The sequence below is a fragment of the Urocitellus parryii genome, chromosome X (genome assembly GCF_045843805.1).
Source record: "Urocitellus parryii isolate mUroPar1 chromosome X, mUroPar1.hap1, whole genome shotgun sequence".
Classification (NCBI taxonomy): Eukaryota; Metazoa; Chordata; class Mammalia; order Rodentia; family Sciuridae; genus Urocitellus; species Urocitellus parryii.
The window spans coordinates 75,370,159-75,395,166 of record NC_135547.1 but is presented as its reverse complement, the minus strand read 5'-3'; the positions used below and the strand labels follow the sequence as shown (position 1 = coordinate 75,395,166).

Here is a 25,008-nt window from a genome sequence, read left to right as displayed (position 1 = left end):
TAAAAGTTTCTCCACTTTCTGTATGCCCTCAGGGCAGGCAATTTCTTGAGACTTTACATGATTGTGTTTTATTTGTTTTGTTTTGTTTTTGTAGTTCTGAAGATGGAACCCAGGGCCTACATATGCCATACATGACTGTGTTTTATAATTTTTGTCTGTTTTTTATTTTTATTTTTGTTTTGCTTGGAAAAGGATCTATGGAATGCCTCATACAACCATTCTGAAAGTGCTTTTTTCTTCTATTCTAAATTATTAAAGAAATTGACAGTGCTCAGTTTTTCTATTTAATCCTTATTTTTCTGGGACAATAGGTTGAAGTGCATTTGGAGTTTATATTCCTACAGCAATTCCAAAATGTTCACTTTAAACTAACATTTTAGCTGGGCGTGGTGGCACAAGTCTGAAATCCTAGCAATTATGGAGGCTGAGACAGGAGGATCGCAAATTTGAGGTTAGCCTCAGCAATTTAACGAGGTCCTAAGCAACTTAGTGAGATCCTGTCTCAAAATAAAAAAAAAATAAAATGGACTGGGGATGTTGCTCAGTGATTAATCACCACTGGGTTCAATCCCTAGTACTTGAAAAATAAATACAAAGTAAAAATAAATAAATTAACATTTTATTTTTAATTGCTTTTAATTAAAATGATATGAGATTATGCTAATTTGCTTAAAGTTCTTTTTGTTGAGACTAATTATCTTGTTGCCAAATAGACCAAGTTACTGAATCGTGCACTTGAGCAAACCCAGAAATGCAAAGACATCTGGAATCTTCTGAAACAAACAGGTACAGTGGGAACTAGAAGTTTGGTAACATAGCTATGAAAGAAGTTTACAATCTGAATAATCACCTAATTTGTCATGAGAATTTTCTGCAATATTCAATAACAGCTAAATTATTTTTAAGAACCAATTTTTCCATACTGTATGTTAGTATTTTTATTCTATAACACTGATTAGAGTAAGAATATTATGCACTTTGACTTCTGGTAAAAGTACAATATTAAATATAAAAGTAAGATTATTATTGTACAACATGCTATTGCTCTTAGGTCACTAGATACCAAAAGTTACCACTGACTAATAGATGTAGATGACAGAGTCTTTCAAACCACAATCAAAATACTAGCCACTGCTGGTAGTTTATTATGAATTATCAAAATTGTAGTAAAACTTTTGAAGTCATGTAATAACTTGCTACAGTTTCCTCATTAAAGATGGTATTGTTTTTTAGGTATAGATAGACAATGTTATAGTGTGCCCATCTGTTCATGTTTTAGAATTCTTTTAAGTCAATGGGTATTCAATTGAGTTATATGTCTTTTCAGAATCTATGAAGATAATCATGGTTTTTCTCTTTAAGCTGTGAATACATTGAATTATAATAATAGATTTCCTAAAATTAATTCATCATTGCATTCCTGGAATAAACTCTATTTGGACATGGCATGTTATTATTTTAATATATTCATGAATTCTTTTTCTTAATATTTAAAAATTATTTGTTGTTTTCTCTTTGTGCATATGTGATGTCTCTGACAGATTTTCAAATCAAATTATATAAATTATAAGGAAGAATATAAACACAGGGATTTAATTTGCCTCTCTCAATCTATGACAGCTATTTAAATGATAAAAATGACAAGTAAGAATAGAAGATACCTAAATAATATACTTTCTATAGCAGATTTCAGGAAAATAGACTCTATAGCTTTAAAGTATGCTCTATATTCTGAGAACAAAAAATGCATCTTCATTTCTACTCTGAAATGTTTACAGCATTAATGATAAGGAAACCCTGAATAGATTCTGAGACATACAAATAAAACAGAGAACATGATCTGATTACAGTGCAAAAACTAGAAGTTAGTAATGGAATCAGAAAATAAGCCTGGTTCCAGGTGCGTTAGTTCACACCTGTAATCCCAGCTACTTGGGAGTCTGAGACAGAGGGATCTCAAGTTCAAAGCAAGCCTGGCAACTCAGGGAGACCCTGTCTCAAAATAAAATAAAATTTTTATAGAAGGCTGGGCATGTTGCTCAGCAATAGAGTACTTGTCTAGAATACAGGAGGCTTTGGGTTCAGTCCCCAGTACAGCAAAAGAAAGAAAGAACCCTACTACCTGGATATATTTTTTTAAAAAAATCAGAAGTACAGAATATCCAGTGTTATAGTTTAGATCCAGAATATCTACAAAGGTTTATGTATTGAAAGTTTGTTCCCCAACTGGTGGTACTTTTAGAAAGTGGTGAAGCTCTAGGATACTCTATATTTGCATAATCATGTATTTCTCAGAATGTGTTCCTAACATCAAGCAATCCATGACTGCACATGTGTGTATGTGCATGTTTGTATTTATACATATACAAGTCATTAGGTAATTTCAGATTAAATCCATAATGAAATACTAGCACATACCTATCCAAATGATCAAATCCAAAACACTGACAACAGCAAATCCTGGTGAGGATACAGAGCAACAGGAACTCTCATTCATTACTAATGGGAATGAAAAAAAGGTATAGCCACTTTGGAAGATAGTATGATAATTTCTTACAATATTAGACATAATGTTATCAATATGATTCAGCAATCATGCTCCTTTATATTTACTCAAAGGAATCGAAAATTTATGGTCACACGAAAATCTGCACATGGCTGTTTATAGCAGCTTTATTCACAATTGTCCCATTTTGGAAGCAACTAACATGTCCTTCAACATATGTGAACAGATAATAAAATGTGGTATATTTGTACAATGGAATATTCAGTATTGAAAAATATGAGCTGTCAAGACACAGATAGACATGGCAGAATCTTAAATATATATTACTAAATGAAAGTAGCCAGTCTGAAAAGTTGACATACTATATGATTCCAACTATATGATATTTTGCAAAAGGCAAAATCATGAAGACAGTAACCTATCAGTGATTGTCTAGGGTTTTAGGGGACAGCATGAATAGGTGATCACAGAAAATTCTTAGGGCAGGAAAACTATTCTGTATGATATTACAATGATGAATATATGTCTTTATACATTGGTCAAAATCCACAAAATGCATAATACAGAGAGTGAATCCTAAACCAAACTATGGACTTTGGTTGAATGTGATGTGTCAGTGCTGGTCCATCAGTTAAAACTAATGTATGGAATAGATGCAGAATGTTGATGGTGGGGAAGACTGAATGTATGGGAGGTTGGGGGCCAGTATGTGAGAAATCTCTGTACTTTCCTCTCAGTTTTGCTTTGAACCTAAAACTGCTTTAAAAATAAAATGGTAGCCAGGTGTGGTGATGCACACCTGTAATCCCAGTGGCTCAGGAGGCCAGCCTCAGCAATGGCAAGGTGCTAAGAAACTCAGTGAGACCCTGTCTCTAAATAAAATACAAAATAGGGCTGGGATGTGGCTCAGTCATTGAGTGCCCCTGAGTTCAATCTCTGGTACCCACCCCCTCTCAAAATAAAAATATAATAATAAAATGTTAAAAAAAAAACAGCCTATAATCTCAGCTACTTGAGTGGCTAAGGCAGGGAAATCATGAGTTCCAGGCCAGCCTGGGCAACATTGTGAAACACTGTCTTAAAAAAGAAAGAAAAGAAATATAGTGGTAGCAGAACAAAAGGAAATGCAATATTCTTGAGTCAGTTTTTTTGGGGAACATGGTATTCTTTTTCAATGTGCAAATTAAAGTATGCTTCCATTTCTAGAAATTTTTCTAGAATCATGTTTTTAATATTTGTTTTTTGTGTGTTTTAATTGTAATTGGACACAATGCTTTTATTTTATTTATTTTTATATGGTGCTGAGAATTAAACCCAGTGCCTCAGATGTGCTAGGCAAGTGCTCTACCACTGAACCACAACCCCAGCCCCTTAAACATTTGTTTTTTATTCCATTATTTTTATTTCTTCTTTGGGAACTCTGCATGTTTTGAATCTCCTCTACTTGTCTCTTACATCTTTTGTTTCATCTTCTATATCTCTATGTTTTTAAAATTTTTATATCTGTAGATAGATGGCATATCTTTATTTTATTTATTTACCTTTATTTTATTTGTTTATTTTTATGTGGTGCCAGGAATCAAACCCAGTGCCTCACACATGCTAAGCAAGTGCTCTACCACTGAGCCACAACCCCAGCCCCAATTTGTTTTATTTTTATGTGGTGCTGAAGATCTAATCCAGTGCCTCATACATGCTAGGCAAGTGCTCTGCCACTGAGCTCCAGCTCCAGCCCCGATATATCTCTATATATTTTTGAAGCTTAAATTTCCATTTTTGTTTTCGGACACAGCAATGATTTAATTTAACTCATTAATTAGTAAGGGAACCAGTAAGATGTTACAGACTGGTTCAAAAAAAAAAAAAAAAGAAAGAAAGAAACACATATACATTCAAACAAGAAGAATACTGAAATAAGTTTACAAAACTGGTAAATAGCCACAGAGAATGATTAGTTTAATCTCCGTGGAACAAAAGTTACTTACATTTCCTTACACAAGAATAATTTGCATTATTAACAGTTTTCTACAAATTATTGAATTGAAAAATGACTCACACAATTTAGGTAGAGATAACCTTGAAGGGTACACTTGAAAGGACATACACTAATTTCTTTTTCCTGATTCAAAGCCTTTTGCAATATTTTTTTGCATAGTATTCCATCTACCTCCCTCCTCTGTGATCATAATAATCTCATAGAATATTATTCTTAATCACAAAACAAGCTAATTTCGTTAGTTTGCCCTGATTATTTACATAGGTATAGCATGAGTGTTAATAAACCAAACAGGCCTCCTTGGATTTACTTTGCATATCTAAAGCTATAAAATACTGAACAACTACTAAGGCTACAGATTCAAATTCTGTCTAGATGCTTCTATAGGGAATCTGAGATTGGCTATCTGAAACCCTCTTCGATGCTACTTCAAAGTTAGGTAACCAAGTTCAAGAAATCTGTCCACATACAACAGTTACTAATATGGCATTATGTAAAAATGTGGATGTGTAACCGATGTGATTCTGCAATCTTTGTAATGTTTTGAACAACTAATAAAAAAAAAAGAAATCTGTCCACCAGATTTCACTTGTCATGCTTTATAAATTTATGGAAATTCATCTCTTTTCAAGGTTCCCTAAATTTACTAAGGTTCTTGGCCTGCCAGAAAGTAAATTTCCTACCACTTTTAAGACTGGGACCCTGTAAGACAGGCCGGTTCCCTGACGTAAATTTGAAGTACAGTCAACCTTATCTCTTTAAAGTAGCATATCATACCTGATTAGATGAGTATCATATAATATTGATACTCTAGGTAAGACATTAATATGTCCAATTATATCATGATGAAAAGGAAGAACAGATTCTTATAGAACCAATGCGAATAAGTATATTTCAATGAAAAGTAGGGAGATTTAGTAAAAGTTTGATCATATCATTTTAAAATAATTTAGTTTCAGCATCTACTGAATTGTTTTGACTTACAAATGGCTTGTAAAGAAAGTTTTCTCATATAAGACTGGAAATGGAACATTAAAACAACATTGGCCGTATTCTAAATAAATAACCAGAGTAAAATTTCTCTTTCATCAATTTATTCAGTCCTGTGTTCTGCTGAATCTTGAGTTAGCAGTCTGCTTTTGTGAAGTTTTATGCTTGTGAACTCAAAAGCAATTCCTGGAAAGCCTAATTAGCCCACGGATATGGCCTGAAAATTGTCTGTGCACTATCAACTCAAGCTTGTAACTAAGAGTCTATTCTGACATGTCAATAATTTGAAGCACATAGTACTGTCCTTTTCTGTGAAGCACCAATACTGACCTATTCTGTTGAAGATATAATCTCTGGCCTGTAGATTTTGCAGAGTTCTCAGAAAAATACCAATATTTTAATAAGCAACCTGTACATTATAGAGATCTAATGGCTATGGTTTAATTTAATATAGAAATATCAGAATTTTAGGAAGGTAGAATGCTTTATTAGAGTATAATACATAACTATTGCATAAGAGTTTTATTGTGGTAAAATATACATAACATAAAAATTGCCATTTTAGACATTTTGCAGTATAATATTCAGTGGCATTAATTACTTGCACAACTTTGTACAGCCATATACCACTGTGTATTACAAAAAATTCCTATCACCCCAAACAGAAACTATAGCCATTAAACAATAACTCCCTATTCCCCTAGCCTACAGCCCTTGAGAACCTTTTTCTGCTTTGTGTCCTTATGAATTTGCCTATTCAAGATATTCCCTTTAAGTAGCATCATACAGTATTTGTCCTTTTGTCCCTGGGTTATTTCACTTAGCATAATGTTTTCAGAGTTCATTTATGTTGTGGATATATTAGTACTTCATTCTTTTGGGGGCCAAATAACATTCCATTTTATGTATATATCATACTTTGTTTATACATTTGTCAGTTGATGGACACATGGGTTGTTTCTACTTTGTGGGGATTATAAATAATGATGCTATGATTATCGGTAAGTTTTTACCTGAGTCCCTACTTAAAGTTATTTGGGGGTATATACTTAGGAGTGGAATTATTTGGTCAGATGATAATTCTATGTTTAACTTTTTGAAGAACCACCAAACTGTTTTCCACAGCAGCTGCACCATTTTACATTCTTATCAGCCTTGTACAGTTGTTTCAATCTTTCCACTTCCTCACTACCACTTGTTATATTTTATCCATCTTAGGTGGTGTGACGTGGTATATCATAGTTTGGGTTTGTATTACCCTAATGACTAATGATGTTGAGCATCTTTTCCTGTTCTTACTGGTCATTCATGTATCATTTGGGGGGGGGGAAAGGACTTATCTATTCAAGTACTTTACTCATTTTCTAAAATTGCATTGTTTGTCCTTTTATTGTTGAGTTACAGGTATGTAGATAATGAAATGTCAGATATATGATTTGCAAATCTTTCTCCTGTTCTGTATATTGACTTTTCACTTTCATGATAATGTCTTTTATGCACAGACATTTTTCATTTTGGTGAAGTCCAAATTATCTACCTTTTCCTTTTTTGAACAATATTTCTCATTACATTTTTAAAATATTTTTATTTTATTTATTTATTTTTGTATGTGGTGCTGAGGATTGAACCCAGTGCGTCACACATGCAAGGCAAGTGCTCAACCACTGAGCTACAACCCCAGCCCCTGAGCTACAACCCCAGCCCCTGAAACATTGCTGAATTCATAGCTTTTTTGTGGTTTCTGTAGGATTTTTCATATGTAGGATCAAGTCATCTGTGAACAGTGATAGTTTTACTTCTTCCTTTCCAATGTGGATATATTTTTTATTTTCTTTGTTTCTTTTATGGCTCATGCTTCTGGTGTCATATCTAAGAATCCATAGCTAAATTTAAGGTCATGAAGATTTACCCCTATTAATTTCTCTAAGAGTTTTATGTGGTCTTAGCTCTTACATTTAGGTCATTGATCCATTTGGAGTTTGTTTTTGTATTCAGTGGTATGTTAGGTATCCAAATTCACCTGTTTGCTTGTGAAAATCCATTTGCCCAAGCATTACTTGTTGAAGAGATCATTCTTTCCCCCATTTAATGGTCTTGAAATCCTGGTTGTAATCAGTTGGTCATAGATGGGTAGGTTTATTTCTGGACTCTCGATTCTTTTCCATTGTCCTATATCTCTATCTGTATTGCAATACCATGCTGGTTTGATTACTGTAGCTTTGTAGTAAGTTTGGAAATAAAGAAATCCTCCAACTTTGTTTTCTTTTACAAGATCGTTTTTGGCCTTTTGGGGCCTCATATAATTCCATATGAATTTAAGAATTGGCTTTTCCATTTCTGAAAAAAAATTGTTGGAATTTTGATAGGGATCACTTAAGTAGTACTGATATCTCAATGATATAGTCTTTTAATCTGTGAATGTAGGATTTTAAAAATTTGTTATATGCCAACATCTTTAATATCTTTCATTGGTGCTTTATGGTTATAAGTGTATAGGTCCTCCTTTGCTAAATTCATTCCTAGATGTTTCATTTTGGGATACTATTGTAAATGGAATTTTTTTATTTACTCTTTGGATTATGCTTTGCTGGTATATAGAAACAACTGATTTTTGTTTGTTAATCTTGTACCTGAAACACTGCTGAATTCATAGCTTTTTTGTGGTTTCTGTAGGATTTTTCATATGTAGGATCAAGTCATCTGTGAACAGTGATAGTTTTACTTCTTCCTTTCCAATGTGGATATATTTTTTATTTTCTTTGTTACCTAATTTCTCTGGCTATCTTTTCAGTAATATATTGAATAGCAGTGGTGAAACAGGGCATCCTGTCTTGTTCCTAGTCTGGGAAGCTTTTAGTTTTTTACTATTAAGTATAATGTTAACTATGGGTTTTGTTTAAATGTGCTGCATCAGATTGAAGATATTTCTTTTTATTTCAATTTCCTGGGTATTTTATCATGCAAAGATCTTGTATCAAATGACTTTTCTGCATCAATTAAAATGATTGAGTTTTTTTCCTTTGTCCTATAGTATAATGTGTTCTATTGATTTATTTGCTTATATTGAACTAGCTTTGTATTATTTGGATAGATGACACTTTGTCACAGTATATAATTCTTGAATACAATATATGATTCACTTTGCTAGTATTTTGTTTTGGACTTTTGAATATATATTCATAAATTATTTTGATTTGTAATTTTCTTTTCTTGATAGCTTCATCTGGTTTTGGTACCAGGGTAATGTTGGCTTCATATAATAAGTTAGGGAATACTCCCTATTCTTCAGTTTTTGGAAGAATTTGAGAAGGATTGGTGTTTATTCTTTAAATGTTTGAGAGAATTAAATGTTTGATAGAATTCAACATTGAACTATCTGGTCCTAGATTTGTTTTTAGGAGATTTTTAGATAACTGATTCAATCTCTTTACTCATTTAAAACTTTGTTGAAATTTTGTATTTCTTCTTAGTTCAGTTTAGCAATTTTTTTTTGCTTCTAGGATTTTGCCATTTGATCTAGGTTATCTAATTTGTTGGCATATAATAGATTATAGTAATCTCTTATCCTTTTATTTACATCAAAATAAATGAGTGGTGAGTCTTCTAATAAAGTCTTTTATTCTTTGTCATTCTAACTAAGGGTTTGTCTTTTTTTCATATGTTCAAGGAACAAACTCTTGGTTTCATAGATTTTTTTCTATTCTCTTATTCTTATTAAGAGAATAGTTTATTATTTATTTATTCACTTTCTTCTAGGTTTGGGTTTAGTTTGCACTTCTTTTTCTAGTTACTTAATGTTTAAGATTATATTATTGATTTGAGATATTTCTTTTTTATTGTAGTCATTTACAACTATAAATTTTCCCCTGAGCATCACCTTCACTGTTTCTCAAGTTTTTATATGTTGTTTTCATTTTCATTCATTTCTAGGTATTTTCTACTTTCCCTCATGATTTTGTAGTGTGTGGGTCTAGAACCCTGTATCCATAGGGGCCAGCCTGGAGCCTGGATCTCTAGGCGATGGCCTAATGACTATGACTGTAGGGCTGTTCTACTGGTGGGCAGACCTGAAGCCTGGGGCAGTGGGGACCAGACTGTCACTGGGGGTAATACAGGGCCCAGGGCCACAGGGGTCAGCCTGGTCCTGGGAATGGAAAAACTGAATCTGTAAGATTGGCCTAAAGCCTGAGTCTGTGAGGACTATGGTGGTATTGATATGTTAGCCAAGTGTGGCAGGTGTGCATATGTAATTCAGGAGGCTGAGGCAGGAGGATCACAAGTTTAAGGCCAGCTTCATCATCTAAGTGAGACCTTGTCTCAAAAATAAATAAAAAGGGCTGAGCATGTAGTTCAGAGATAGAGTGCCCCTGGGTTCAATCTCCAGTACTGAAAAAATACAAATAAATAAATAAAAGCTGGGCATGGTGGCATACACCTGTAATCCCAGCAAATTGGAGACAGGAAGATTGCAAGTTCAAGGCCAACCGTAGCAAAAAAGAAAGAAAAAGAGTTGAGGATTTAACTCAATGGTAGAGCTCCCCTGGGTTCAATACATGGTACCAAGAAAATAAAACTTTTAAAAAGTAGAATAAAAGAATGTGTTGTTTAAATTATGCAAATTTGCAAATTTTCCAGTTTTCATTCTGTGAGTGATTGTTTTTAGCTTCATTCTATTGTTGCCAGAGAGTATACTGTGTATAATTTCAATCCTTTATAATTTGCTTTATCTTCTTGTGTGTTGTCTGTGTTTTGGGATCTGGGGTTAGAACCCAAATTAAGACTTATGGTCCATCCTGAAGAATGTTCCATAAGAACTTAAGAAGACAGTGTATTTTGTTGTACTTGCATGGAATGTTCTGTACATGTCTGTTAAGTCTAGTTGGTTTATAGTGTTGTTCACATCCTCTCCTTAATTGTTCTTATAGCTAGACATTTGATATTATTGAAAGTAGTTCATAAGAGTTGTGATTAATATTTCTTTTGAGTGTAAAAAATACTATGGGACAAACCCTACTGTGTCCCCTCTCACCCTGCAGGAGCTCTGTGTCTTTTCTTCTCACTTGAATAAAACCTACTCTTTCATGCTAAAAAAATACTATATACAAGGAGGACAGTAAAAACTTGCTAGGAACTACCCATAAAATATACAACTCCTGGAAATTTTATATGAATAATATTTTATATTTATAAAAACGTAATATAGAAAAGGCTAGACATATCTTCCAATTTTATAACTTCTAGTACAACTCTTACAGTAGTATCCTATCGAAGTAAATTATTTCTAACATTTCTGTTTTTATGTGGAGAAAGAATATTAGCCTTTACAATTTTTCAGGGGTCCTTTCAGAAATCCCCAAATCCCAAAGACCATTTTAGATTTAAAAGATATCCTGAAAGTTTATTTTTATCTCTTCTATATTTGGGATGCAGTTTTTGGAAGCCAAAATAAAGAAAGTTGTTAAAGGTGAATTGAGAAATAATACCTGGTTATCTTTCTAAACAAAGCAACAAACATTTAAAAATAAGTGTATTCGGTAACACATTTCTAAAGAACTTCATTTTTCAATACGTGAGGAATCTTTGTTTTTGTTCTTTGTTTGGTATTAAATAACCACTAAAAAAAAGAAATAAAATGACAATGTAAAGGCCAGAAAATTATCCTGGTAAGAGGAATCTGCTATACAGGCAGACAACACAGAAGATAAGGAATACCTTTTGTATTAAAAGGATTGATCAGTATACTAAGAAAACAAACTCATTAAAATTGAGATAACTGTGCTACAATTTTAACACATAACATTGCTTTATTTCAGATTCAGGTTTAAGGGAGGGCAAATAAAATTTACTTTTCAAGTTTGTCCTTCATCATACCCTTTTATATTCAGGGGAGTCTCTCAGTTTAAAACTATTTTTAAAATAATACTAAGATATGTAGTTTTCCAAAGGCTACATGATGTGTAATATTATAATAGATTGAATGTAGAAGCAGATGGGAGGATCTAGCTATTTCTATTAAGTCACTCATTAAAAGAGCTTTACAAAAATGTGAAATACTTTTCTCAATTTTTCATATATATACTTTTTTAATTAATTATTTTTTGTGCTGGGGATGGAATTCAGGGATTTATGCATGCCAAGTATAAATATACTCTATATACTCCCAGTTTTATAATTATTTTTATTAAAACTGACATTAACATTAACATGATTCATCTGAAATCAGTTCAGTCAGTAAATATATTAACATATTTGGTTTCAATTTCTAATATCATGAAGATTGATAGTTATCACATACATATGAAAAGCCTCTTTGGAAGTCCTTAGTAATTTTTTCTGAATGCAAATGGGTTCTGAGAATAGAAAATTTTGAGAACCACTGCCTTTGAATCAACCTTTTCCTTTAAAAACAGATGCACATACCCATTTGTCACTATTGCTCATAATATAATTTCAATAATTTGTTTTAGTTGTAACTTTTAATCAAACTTTGTTGGGGTATGGGGATTGAACCCAGGGGTGCTTAACCACCCAGCCACACCCCAGCCCTTTTAAAAAAATTTTAAAAAAATATTTTCAGTTGTAGGTGGACACAGTACCTTTATTTTATTTATTTATATGTGGTGTTGAAGATTGATCCCAGTGCCTCACACATGCCAGGCAAGCACTCTTCTACTGAGCTACAATCCCAGCCCCTTTTAAAAATTTTTTTTATTTTGCGACAGGGTCTTGCTAAGTTGCTTAGGATCTCACTAAGTTGCTGAGACTGGCTTTGAGCTTGCAGTCCTCCTCCTCAGACTCCCAAATCACTAAGATAACCAAAATATTTTCTATTATAAAGAGAAAAAATTTAGGGTTACAATTGAGATCTGTCTCTCACCCATATAATGGCATTATAGTAGAATAGCAGAATTCATGAACACATTTAACACAACATTCTATGTCTATAATCATCCCTTTTAAAGAGAAAAATGAACATACTCATTAATGTGACACAAACATGTTACCTCTCCATAGATATAAAATTAAGAAACACCAGGCATGATATAGCACACAATTGTAATCCAGTTGCTCACAAGCTGAGGTAGTAGGATCACAAGTTCAAGGCCTGCCTGAGCAATTTAGTCTCAAATTTTATAAAGGGTGGGGCTACAGCTCAGAGGTAGAGCATTTGTCTAGCGTGTGTAAGGCTTTGGATTCAATTCCTGGTACCACAAAAGTAAACAAATAAATAAGTAAGAAGCAGCAGTATATAAATTTAAACCTGAATGAGAGTCATTGTGTAAGTATTCTATTTTACTTTTAAAAATGTAGATATCTAATGATTATTCATTAGTTAACTCAATTTAATATCTATCCAGTGTTTTAAATTACTAAATATTTTGGAAATTATCTGAAATCTAACAGCACAAAATATAGATACTGCCAAATAAATGTTTCTCAGAAAAATTATTTTAGTGAGACACGAATTTAGATTTTTATATTCTTAAATATTATGAGTAATATTTTTTAATGAGTGAACCTATTTACATTTAGGAAAAACAGAACTGAGTAAAGTAAAATACGTACTTGTTTTATACTTTGCACAAGTAAATCATCAAAGAGACAGCCCTTTTTTTTTTTTTTTTTTTTTTTGATACCGGGCACTGAACTCAGGGGCATTTGACCACTGAGCCACATCCCTAGCCCTATTTTGTATTTTATTAGAGATAGAGTCTCACTGAATTGCCTAGTGCCTCGCCATTGCTGAGGCTGGCTTTGAACTCGCGATCCCATTGCCGCCGCCTCCCGAGCCGCTGGGATTATAGGTGTGCACCACCTTGCCTGGCTGAGACAGCCCTTTTTTTGTTTAAAAAATTATTATTATACTAATTTCATTTGCCAAATATTTACCTTAAAATGTTTCTGAGGGAGAAGAATTTTTGTGAAAATATTTTAATTTAGCACATTTTAGTATTACAAGTTCAAGTTCTTTTGTCTTAGAATTTTAAGAATGTATGTATATAAGTCCTTACATCTATAAACCAGTTAGATCCTTTAATTTAGGAGATTTTATAATTTGTCAATACTCTCCAGAGATAATAAAACATTTCACACACAATACAATATCAAGGCCTTTCTCAATACAGAGATCTTATGAATTCAGTTCTGCAATTGTAAGAGTGAAAATAGAAACTCACCAGTGTAGATATCAGTGTTGTTATCCTTCCATGTGGATATGAAATTATTGATTAATTTGAGTTCAAATTGGATAACTAGAATAACAAAAGTGACAAATTAAATTTTCTGTTTTTTCTCACTGATCAGAGACTAGATAACTCATTAATTCAGTTATAGAGATCACCAAATAAAACCACATTGCTGCTACCAAAGGTGAATAATTTATTGTCTGCAGTGTAATAAATTAGAACCTAAAACAAAAGGTGAACTTAATAGAAAAGAAAAATGGAAAACAGATTTAGGAGGATTTTTTATTTTATTTTTTTTGGTGCTGGGGATCAAATTCAGGGTATTGTGTATGTAAGCCAAGCACTCTACCAACTGAGCTATATCCCCAGCCTAGAAAGCAGATTTAGCAAAGTTGTTTTGTTTTGTTGCAGTACTAGGGATTGAACCCAGGGGCACTCTACCACAGAGCTAAATTCTAGTCCTTTTTATTTATTTATTTATTTATTTATTTATTTATTTATTTATTTATTTATTTATTTATATTTTGAGACTGGGTGTTGCTAAGTTGCCTAGGCTGGCCTTGAACTTGCCATCTTCCTTCTTCAATCTCTCGAATCACTGGCATTACAGGCATGTACCACCTCACCCAGAAGATTCAGCAAAGTTCTGTTGCCACTTGGGATTCAATTTGGAAGCCAAGAAAAGATGAGTTTAAGCAGTACCTGAGTTGTATTTCTGCAACAACACAATTACCTGGTCATGTTATGTGTATCCATTGGGCATCTCAGTTAATAATTTTAAAATACAATGATGACTCTCCTATGAATATAAAATGAACAAGTATCAAAGATTTTAACTCATTAATTAATGAGGAAACCAGGAAGATGTGATAAGCATTTTCAATTTTCATCTCATTTGCATTTTGCTTGCTTATTTTTTTAAAAAAATATTTTTAGTTATAGATGGACACAATACCTTTATTTTGTTTATTTAGTTTTTTATGTGGTGCTGGGGATCAAACCAGTGCCTCACGTGAGCTAGGCAAACATTCTACCACTGAGCCACAAAAACCAGCCCTTGCTTGCTTATTTATTGTTTTCTATATCTGTTTGTTTATAGTGTCTGTTCTCCCTTTTGCTACTTCTAAATTAACCTTTGTTTTTTGTTGATTTTATTTTTTCTTTCCATTTCCTTTTTCTGAAGTAACTCATATTTTATTTCCTTTTATCAGTTACAAGCTCTTCCCTGTGTTCTTGCATCGCATCCCTGCTTCATATTCTTATTTTATAGAGGTGATTAATTAATATTATAAAGTTCCTGCTTACTGCTAAGTGAAATGAGCCAATCACCAAAAAACAAAGGCCATTATTCTCTCTGATATGTGGATGCAGACTCACAGTGGGGGGGGAGAGGGAGGAGTATAGATTCACCGTATTGAGCCCCGGGAATGGGGGTAAGAAAAGAGGATTGGGAATAGGAAAGACACCAGAATGAATTGGACATAATTTTCCTATGTTCATATATGAATACACCAGTGAAACTCCACATCACGTACAACCACAAGAATGGGAAGTTATACTACATGTATGTATAATATGTCAAAATATACTCTACTGTCATGTATAACTTAAAAAAAAGAAATTTTTAAAAATTCATGCTGACAAGTTAGGTCAAAATTTTCATATGCAACATTTCATATGGAAACATTTCTCATAAGAATTCTCCACCTACCATTTTTTCTATGCTTTTTATTCCATTTTCATGTAGTGTCTTTTGTATACATACTGTGCTGAAGGTCTTTTTGTTTTGGTTTAGTTGATTAAAATCTTTAATTACAGTAAGTTTTCTTTAGACCAACTATTTGCAAGAGGTTCGTGTGGAGATGAGGATGGGGACATGACAGTAAGGGTTATTCTAATGAAGTCTGAGATGGAAATGAACAACAAGGTCTTGGAAACTGGGGAAAGGGCATCCTAAGTTGCAAAGAACATGGTTACATTGTGCCCATTCTCTTGGATTTTGTAGTAAGCAAAATTTCGGAGTGACAAATTAAGATATCTAGTAGAAGAAATATCTAAGCAGCAAAGCATTCAGGCTGCTGCTGCCTTGCTACTTTTAACCACTGTGTTGAGATGCAGGGGAAAAGAAATGACGTAAAGGCAGAATTTAAATTAAAACTGGAAATATTTGAAAAACTTACAGCCTGGCCAAAGAGTGAAAAAGTATGTTCAGGAGAGAATACTTAGGGTGTAATCAAGCAGCCATTTGCTAAAAAGATTCTTACTGATAGAAGGGAGCAAGGTGTCATTCATCAAAATAAAGGAAGAAATACCTTGAAGTCATTTTGAGAGGACTTGGAGGCTTCCCCTCTCATCATTGAATGTGGAGAACTATGGAGTTAGAACTGCTACTGGCAATGGTTCAGAGCTCTAGGAGGACAGAGTGGTTTGAGGAGGTGGCCCCAGAGTACCCTGCACAGGCTTACTGCCTAGAACTACCTCAGGTCTCTGCTTGCTTCCCACATTCCAGCACAGCATTCCTTACTCCTTAGCTGCTCCAGTCACTGCTCAAGCCAGTTGCACTGCTCCATGCAACTCAGGCAGCCACTTGAGGGGGCACAAGCCCATCCATCTGGTAAGTCTGCATGCATGCAGATGTTAAGAGCTGGGGGACATAGCTTCCTCCATCTAGATTTCAAAGGATGTCACAGATAGCCTGGGCCCCAAGCAGAGACTTGTCACAGGGTTGGAGCCACCATAGAGAGCCCCTTTTAGGGTAATGCGAAGCAGAAATGTGGAGTTGGAACTGTTTTGGCAGTGGTCCAGGGATCATTTTGTGTTTCGACTCTTTGTGTTCTTGCAGGAGAAAATTTTAGGCAAGAAAGCAAAGGTAGTAAAAGTATAATACTTTTAAGGAGAGTGACAGTGGGTCCTCTCCAAGTAGAGAAAGTCATGTAGTGGCCCTTTGTTCCCTAATTTTATTGGGAATCTTAGGGAAGTTTGTAAAGAATCCAGGTACTACCTCTCAATTTTTAAGTGACAGTAGGAATGCATCAGATTTTTTTTTCTTTTTTTAATTTTTATTGGTTGTTCACAACATTACAAAGCTCTTGACATATCATATTTCATACATTAGATTGAAGTGGGTTATGAACTCCCAATTTTACCCCAAATGCAGATTGCAGAATCACGTCGGATACACATCCACAATTTTACATAATGCCCAATTAGTAATTGTTGTATTCTGCTACCTTTCCTATCCCCTACTATCCCCCCTCCCCTCCCCTCCCATCTTCTCTCTCTACCCCATCTACTGTAATTCATTTCTCTCCTTGTTTATTTTCCCATTCCCCTCTCAACCTCTTATATGTAATTTTGTATAGCAATGAGGGTCTCCCTTCATTTCCATGCAATTTCCCTTTTCTCTCCCTTTCCCTCCCATCTCACGTCTCTGTTTAATGTTAATCTTTTCTTCCTGCTCTTCCTCCCTCTCTGTTCATAGTTGCTCTCATATCAAAGAAGACATTTGGTATTTGTTTTTTAGGGATTGACTAGCTTCACTAAGCATAATCTGCTCTAGTGCCATCCATTTCCCTGCAAATTCTATAATTTTGTCATTTTTTATTGCTGCATAGTACTCCATTGTGTATAGATGCCACATTTTTTTTATCCATTCATCTATTGAAGGTCATCTGGGTTGGTTCCACAGTCTAGCTATTGTGAATTGTGCTGCTATGAACATCGATGTGGCAGCATCCCTGTAGCATGCTCTTTTAAGGTCTTCAGGGAATAGTCCCAGAAGGGCAATAGCAGGATCAAATGGTGGTTCCATTCCCAGCTTTCCCAGGAATCTCCAAACTGCTTTCCAAATTGGCCGCACCAATTTGCAGTCCCACCAGCAATGTACAAGAGTACCCTTTTCTCCACATCCTCACCAGCACTTGTTGTTGTTTGACTTCATAGTGGCTGCCAATCTTACTGGAGTGAGATGGTATCTTAGGGTGGTTTTGATTTGCATTTCTCTGACTGCTAGAGATGGTGAGCATTTTTTCATGTACTTGTTGATTGATTGTATGTCCTCCTCTGAGAAGTGTCTGTTCAGGTCCTTGGCCCATTTGTTGATTGGGTGATTTGTTATCTTATTGTCTAATTTTTTGAGTTCTTTGTATACTCTGGATATTAGGGCTCTATCTGAAGTGTGAGGAGTAAAAATTTGTTCCCAGGATGTAGGCTCCCTATTTACCTCTCTTATTGTTTCTCTTGTTGAGAAAAAACTTTTTAGTTTAAGTAAGTCCCATTTGTTGATTCTTGTTGTTAACTCTTGTGCTATGGGTGTCCTATTAAGGAATTTGGAGCCTGACCCCACAATATGTAGATCGGAGCCAACTTTTTCTTCTATCAGATGCAGAGTCTCTGATTTGATATCAAGCTCTTTGATCCATTTTGAGTTAACTTTTGTGCATGGCGAGAGAAAGGGATTCAGTTTCATTTTGTTGCATATGGATTTCCAGTTTTCCCAACACCATTTGTTGAAGATGCTATCCTTCCTCCATTGTATGCTTTTAGCCCCTTTATCAAATATAAGATAGTTGTAACTGTGTGGATTAGTCTCTGTGTCCTCTATTCTATACCATTGGTCCACCCGCCTGTTTTGGTACCAGTACCATGCTGTTTTTGTCACTATTGCTCTGTAATATAGTTTGAAATCTGGTATCGCTATACCGCCTGATTCACACTTCCTGCTTAGAATTGCTTTTGCTATTCTGGGTCTTTTATTTTTCCATATGAATTTCATAATTGCTTTATCTATTTCTACAAGAAATGCCGTTGGGATTTTGATTGGCATTGCATTAAACCTATAGAGAACTTTTGGTAATATCGCCATTTTGATAATGTTAGTTCTGCCTATCCATGAACAGGGTATATTTTTCCATCTTCTAAGATCTTCTTCTACTTCTCTCTTTAGGGTTCTGTAGTTTTCATTGTATAAATCTTTCACCTCTTTTGTTAGGTTGATTCCCAAGTATTTTATTTTTTTGGAGGATATTGTGAATGGAGTGTTTTTCCTCATTTCCGTTTCAGAAGTTTTGTCGCTGATATACAGAAATGCCTTTGATTTATGCGTGTTGATTTTATATCCTGCCACTTTGCTGAATTCATTTATTAGTTCTAGTAGTTTCTTTGTAGACCCTTTTGGGTTTTCTAGGTATAGAATCATGTCATCTGCAAATAGTGATAATTTAAGTTCTTCTTTTCCTATTTTTATGCCTTTAATTTCTTTCGTTTGTCTAATTGCTCTGGCCAGTATTTCGAGAACTATATTGAATAGAAGTGGTGATAGAGGGCATCCCTGTCTTGTTCCAGATTTTAGAGGGAATGCCTTTAACTTTTGTCCATTCAGAATGATGCTAGCCTGAGGCTTAGCATAGATAGCTTTTACAATGTCAAGGTAAGTTCCTGTTATCCCTAGTTTTTCTAATGTTTTGAACATAAAGGGATGCTGTACTTTGTCGAATGCTTTCTCTGCATCTATCGAGATGATCATATGGTTCTTATCTTTAAGTCTATTGATGTGGTGAATAACATTTATTGATTTCCGTATATTGAACCATCCTTGCATCCCAGGGATGAATCCTACTTGATCATGGTGCACAATTTTTTTGATGTGTTTTTGTATTCGATTTGCCAGAATTTTATTGAGGATTTTTGCATCTAGGTTCATTAGAGATATTGGTCTGTAGTTTTCTTTCTTTGAGGTGTCTTTGTCTGGTTTCGGAATCAGGGTGATGTTGGCCTCATAGAATGAATTTGGAAGAGCTCCCTCTTTTTCTATTTCCTGAAATAACTTGAAAAGTATTGGTATTAATTCTTCTTTAAAGGTTTTGTAAAATTCCGCTGTATACCCATCCGGTCCTGGGCTTTTCTTGGTTGGTAGTCTTTTGATGGCTTCTTCAATTTCATCCATTGATATTGGTCTGTTCAAATTGTGTGTATCCTCCTGACTCAGTCTGGGCAAATCATAAGACTTAAGAAATTTATCGATGTCTTCACTATCTTCTATTTTATTGGAATATAGGTTTTCAAAATAATTTCTAATTGTCTTCTGTATTTCTGTAGCATCTGTTGTGATATTTCCTTTTTCATCCCGTATGTTAGTAATTTGAGTTCTCTGTCTTCTTCTCTTCGTTAGCATGGCTAAAGGTCTGTTGATCTTATTTATTTTTTCAAAGAACCAACTTTTAGTTTTGTTAATTTTTTCAATAGTTTCTTTTGTTTCAATTTCATTGATTTCTGCTCTGATTTTAATTATTTCTTGCCTTCTGCTACATTTGCTGTTGTTTTGCTCTTCCTTTTCTAGGGCTTTGAGATGAAGTGTGAGCTCATTTATTTGTTGTTTTTTTCTTTTTTTGAGGAATGACCACCAGGCGATGAATTTTCCTCTTAAAACTGCTTTCATTGTTTCCCATAGATTCCGATATGTTGTATCTGTAGTTTCATTTATCTCTAAGAATTTTTTGATTTCCTCCTTTATGTCTTCTGTAACCCATTGATCATTCAGTAACATATTGTTCATTTTCCATGTGACGTAGGATTTTTCCTTCCTTCTTTTATCATTGATTTCCAGTTTCATTCCATTATGATCAGATAAAATGCATGGTATTATCTCCACCCCTTTATATTTACTGAGGGTTGCCCTATGGCATAATATATGGTCTATTTTTGAGAAGGATCCATGTGCTGCCGAGAAAAAAGTATATCCATTTGATGATGGTTGATATATTCTATATATGTCAGTTAAGTCTAGGTTATTGATTGTGGTATTGAGTTCTATAGTTTCTTTATTCAACTTTTGTTTGGAGGATCTGTCCATTGGTGAGAGAGGTGTGTTGAAGTCACCCATAATTATTGTGTTGTGGTCTATTTGATTCTTGAACTTGAGTATTTGTTTTATGAATGCTGCAGCGCCATTATTTGGTGCATAGATATTGATAATTGTTATGTCTTGTTGGTGAATGGTTCCTTTTAACAGTATATAATGTCCTTCTTTATCCCTTTTGATTAACTTAGTCTTGAAGTCGATTTTATTCGATATGAGGATGGCCCCCCCTGCTTGCTTACGAGGACCGTGTGCGTGGTATATTTTTTCCCATCCTTTCACCTTCAGCCTGTGTATGTCTTTTCCAATCAGATGTGTCTCCTGGAGGTAGCATATTGTTGGATTTGTTTTTTTAATCCATGATACCAGCCTATGTCGCTTTATTGGAGAGTTTAAGCCATTAACATTCAGAGTTACTATTGATATATAGTTTGTACTTCCAACCATGTTTGATTATTTATCCTTTTAAAAAAAAATTAGTTTGTTTCTCCATGATTATCTTTCCCCTCGCCCTCTGTCTTTACCGAGGCACTTCCCTCTGATGGTTTTGGTTATTGTTTTTCATTTCTTCCTCGTGTAGTGTTTTGCTCAAAATGCTTTTCAATGCTGGTTTTCTGGCTGCAAATTCTTTTAACTTTTGTTTATCATGAAAGATTTTTATTTCGTTGTCATACCTGAAGCTTAATTTTGCTGGATACAGAATTCTTGGTTGGCATCCATTGTCTTTCAGTGTTTGAAAAACATTGTTCCATGACCTTCTTGCTTTCAGCATCTGTGATGAAAAATCCGTTGTTAACCTAATTGGTTTACCCCTGAATGTAATCTGCCTACTTTCTCTTGTAGCTTTTAATATTTTCTCTTTGTTCTGTATATTGGATATCTTCATAACAATGTGTCTTGGCGTTGGTCTACTGTGATTTTGTGTGCTCTGTGTCCTGTATGCATCTTCAATTTGTATATCTGTTTCCTTTTTTATTTCTGGAAAGTTTTCAGTAATTATTTCATTCAGCAGGTTTCTCATTCCCTTGGTTTGAATCTCTGTACCTTCTTCTATCCCGATGACTCGTAAGTTTGGTTTTTTTATGTTATCCCATAACTCTTGGATGTTTTTCTCATGATTTTTTACCAGCCTTTCTGAGTTGGCTAGACTCTTTTCAAGATGATATATTTTGTCTTCGTTATCTGACGTTCTGGCTTCTACTTGATCCACTCTGTTAGTGATACTCTCAATTGAGTTTTTAATTTGGTTTATCGTTTCCTTCATTTCTAGAATTACTGTTTGATTATTTTTTATAATCTCTATCTCCTGATAAAGATGCTTAACTTCTTCTTTTATCTGTTTATGTAACTCATTCTCAATGTGTTCTTTCGCTGCTTGAATTTGCTGTCTCGTATCCTCTTTAAGGTTCCATTCCATCTGTCTAAGGTGTTCCATGAGTTCTTTATATGACCATTTTTCTGATGACTCTAGGTCCTCCTGAATATTTAGGTTGTCCTGCATTGTTTGTACTCCTTTTCTTCCTTGCTTTTTGAAGCTGCTCATGTTACTTCTTGTTCTGTTTGACTGCTGAGTTACTGTTTACTCCTATAAATTTATTTGATGCTTGGGAGGAAAGGTATTAGAAGGGAAGGGAAGAAGTCACTAAAGAGAATGAGGGTAAGCAGGTAGAATTCAAGGAAGGGGGGATAAGATAATTGAAAAGAAATGAAAAGATAAAAGAAGAAAATAAATAGGAAATAAAAAAAGAAAAAAAATTTAAAAAAATTAAAATTAAACTTGGAAAAAAAATTTAAAAAAAAAAATTAAAAAAAAATAAAAACAAGAAAGAAAAATGAAAATGAAAGAAAAACCCAAATCAAAATAAAAAAAATTAAAAAATTAAAAAAAAGAGAAAAGAAAAAAGAAAAAAAAAACTAATAAATGCAGTCTTAGAGTTTGATTAACTTCTCTTCCAGTAGGTGGCGCTGTGCCCACCAGGCCAAGTTTCTCCTGTCAATACGCGGGAACCAGTCACTGTGCAGCAGCTCCTCCTCCCAGACTGGGCGAGTCTCCAATCCTGAGTGCCTAGGGCCTCCTCTTGTGTCTTCCCCACTTTTCCTCTAGCCAGGCCCCTCTCACGGGTGCCGCTCACCACAATACTGGGTACACGCCAGGTCTGCTGCTCCCGGGAGCCCTGTTGTCATGAATGACTGGGCACACTCTCCCTGTTTGCCATTCCCTCAGACCCTAAGTTTGTGGAGCTTGGGGCTGAGAATCCTCAGCGAATTTTACTGCCCCTCCGGTAGCCACGCCCCCAGTAGCTGGTGCAAGAGACCTCAGCTCTCAGCACTGGTGGGAGCGGTAGTTCCGCGCCGCGGGTCCCGCACCACCTCTAATTCCCTCGGTCTGGCTTCCGTGCTCACGGGAGAGCTGGGAGGGGCCCTTAAGGTTTCCCCGATGTGCGGAGAGGGAAGGCTAGGGGATTACACACCTGTAGCCGCAGGATTCAATGAAGTTATCTCCTCCGCCGCAGTCTGATGACGTCAGTTCTCTGCCATGGTGGTATCTCTTGCAAATGGCGACAGTTCGTTTCCCTTTGCCGGGTGACCAATGCAACAGGTGGGTCCTTACTGTCTCTCCCAAGCCCCGTTTCAAACCTGTGGCCGCTACCTATGAAGGCTCAGTGGGCATTTACCTCCGTAGGATCAGAAGGGCCGACCAGTTGTTTCAGCCAGATGGATGAGTGCTGAGTCGCAGCTGTTTGTCTGCGGGAAGCAGGCGAACGGGAGCTTGAATTCAGCCTATCTGGGCTCGGTGTGTGTTCTGAGAGGCCCAGACTGTTCGCCCCAGATCCACGTCAGCTCAGCATTGCCTAGTGATCCTGAGCAAACAGATTTAGGCTGTTTACGACTCCCTATGCCTGCACAGCTGAAGAGGTCAGAGACTTGATCTCTCCGCGCCCGCCGCCATGTTCCTTCTGCATCAGATTTTTTTAAATTTTAGTTGTACATAACACAATACCATTGTTTTATTTATTTATTTATTTTATGTGGTGCTGAGGATCGAACCCAGTGCCTCACACATGCAAGGCAAGCACTCTACCACTGAGTCACAATGTCAGCCCCAGGAATGCATCAGATTTTTAAGTTCCTACAGTACATGGTCTTACCCACAGGTACCCATGGGGGGAGCAGGGGAGTATTTTACTATCATAATGAGATTAAAATCATATGCTAAATATCTAAAGGCAACTCTCTGTCACCTTGATTTATGCTGACCTGTTCTAATTGGAATTTGTTTTTATAGATTTCATGGTCAGTGGACTTTGATAAGGGTCATAAAATTCCCCCCTTCAGGGTAATTTGTGTGCTTATCAGCAGAGAAGAATCTTAAACTCAAGAGCCTTGAAACATACAGCTCTATAAATATCAGATTGTTTTCTGAGGAGTGTAACATATTCTAATATGTAAGCCAGAGCAGGGCCACAATGGCCTGAGGTAAGTTGCTTTTAAAAAGAAAGTATGTGGCAGGTCAGCACTAGGCCCAGTCTATAGAATTGTCCCCTTAGCTTCATGTTCCTACCACTCATGCCTATCTGCTATCTATCAGAACCACCACAGAGTTCCCATTAGGTCAGTGCCTAGTGGAGCCTTAAGGGCAAGCAGCCCTTAAGATCCCAGAATTGTAGAGCCACTAGGCAACATCACCAGCCTGGTAAAGCTAAAGGAACAAGACACTAACTGGTGAGAGCTACTTCCTTTGCTGAACCAAACAAAGCCATGAAAGTAGAACCTCCCCCCACCCCCCACCCCCCCACCACCACCACCCCCAACCCCGCCCAGGGTCTTGGAAGAATGTTTCCAGGAAGCAGGAGATTCAATCAAAGGATATTGTTCTCCAGCTCTAAGACTTAATGTCATTTTCCTTGTTCGGTTTTGAACTTTTGGGTGTCTAGTTACCTTTGTCTTCTTGCCTATTTCTTCCCCCCCCTCTTTTTTTTTTTTGGTACTAGGGATTAAACCCAAGGGTACTTAACCATTGAGCCACACTCCCAGTCCTTTTTATATTTTATTTAGAGACAGGGTCTTGCTGAGTTGCTTAGGGTCTTGCTAAGTTGCTGAGGCTGGCTTTGAACTCATGATCCTCCTGACTCAGCTTCCCAAGCCACTGGGATTACAGGTGTAGGCCACCATGCCAGGCCCTATTTCTCCCTTTTGGAATGGTAATATTTATCCTGTGCCTATCCCACAATTGTATTCTGGAATTTGATAATTTACTTTTATTTCAAAGGCTCATAGCTAGAGTACATTTGCCCCAGAATGAATCACATCTCAAATCTCACTCAAATATGATTCAGATGAGACTCTGGACTTGAACTTTTGCATTTATGCTAAAACAACTAGAACTTTAGGGCTACTGAAATGGAATGAGTATATTTTGAAGGACATGAATTTTGGGGCCCACAGGGTAGAATTCTATGATTTGTATGTTCCC

At 35.4% G+C, this 25,008-nt stretch overlaps 1 protein-coding gene across 1 annotated transcript in view; it reads left to right on the top strand.

The window, feature by feature from the left end:
- Positions 1–25,008, top strand: part of Tex11 (testis expressed 11) — a 290,767-nt gene that overhangs the window by 226,396 nt on the left and 39,363 nt on the right. The window contains exon 23 of the mRNA XM_077793635.1: positions 714–786. Within this exon, the coding sequence (XP_077649761.1) occupies positions 714–786 (73 nt within the window). The remainder of the gene's footprint in view (positions 1–713; positions 787–25,008) is intronic.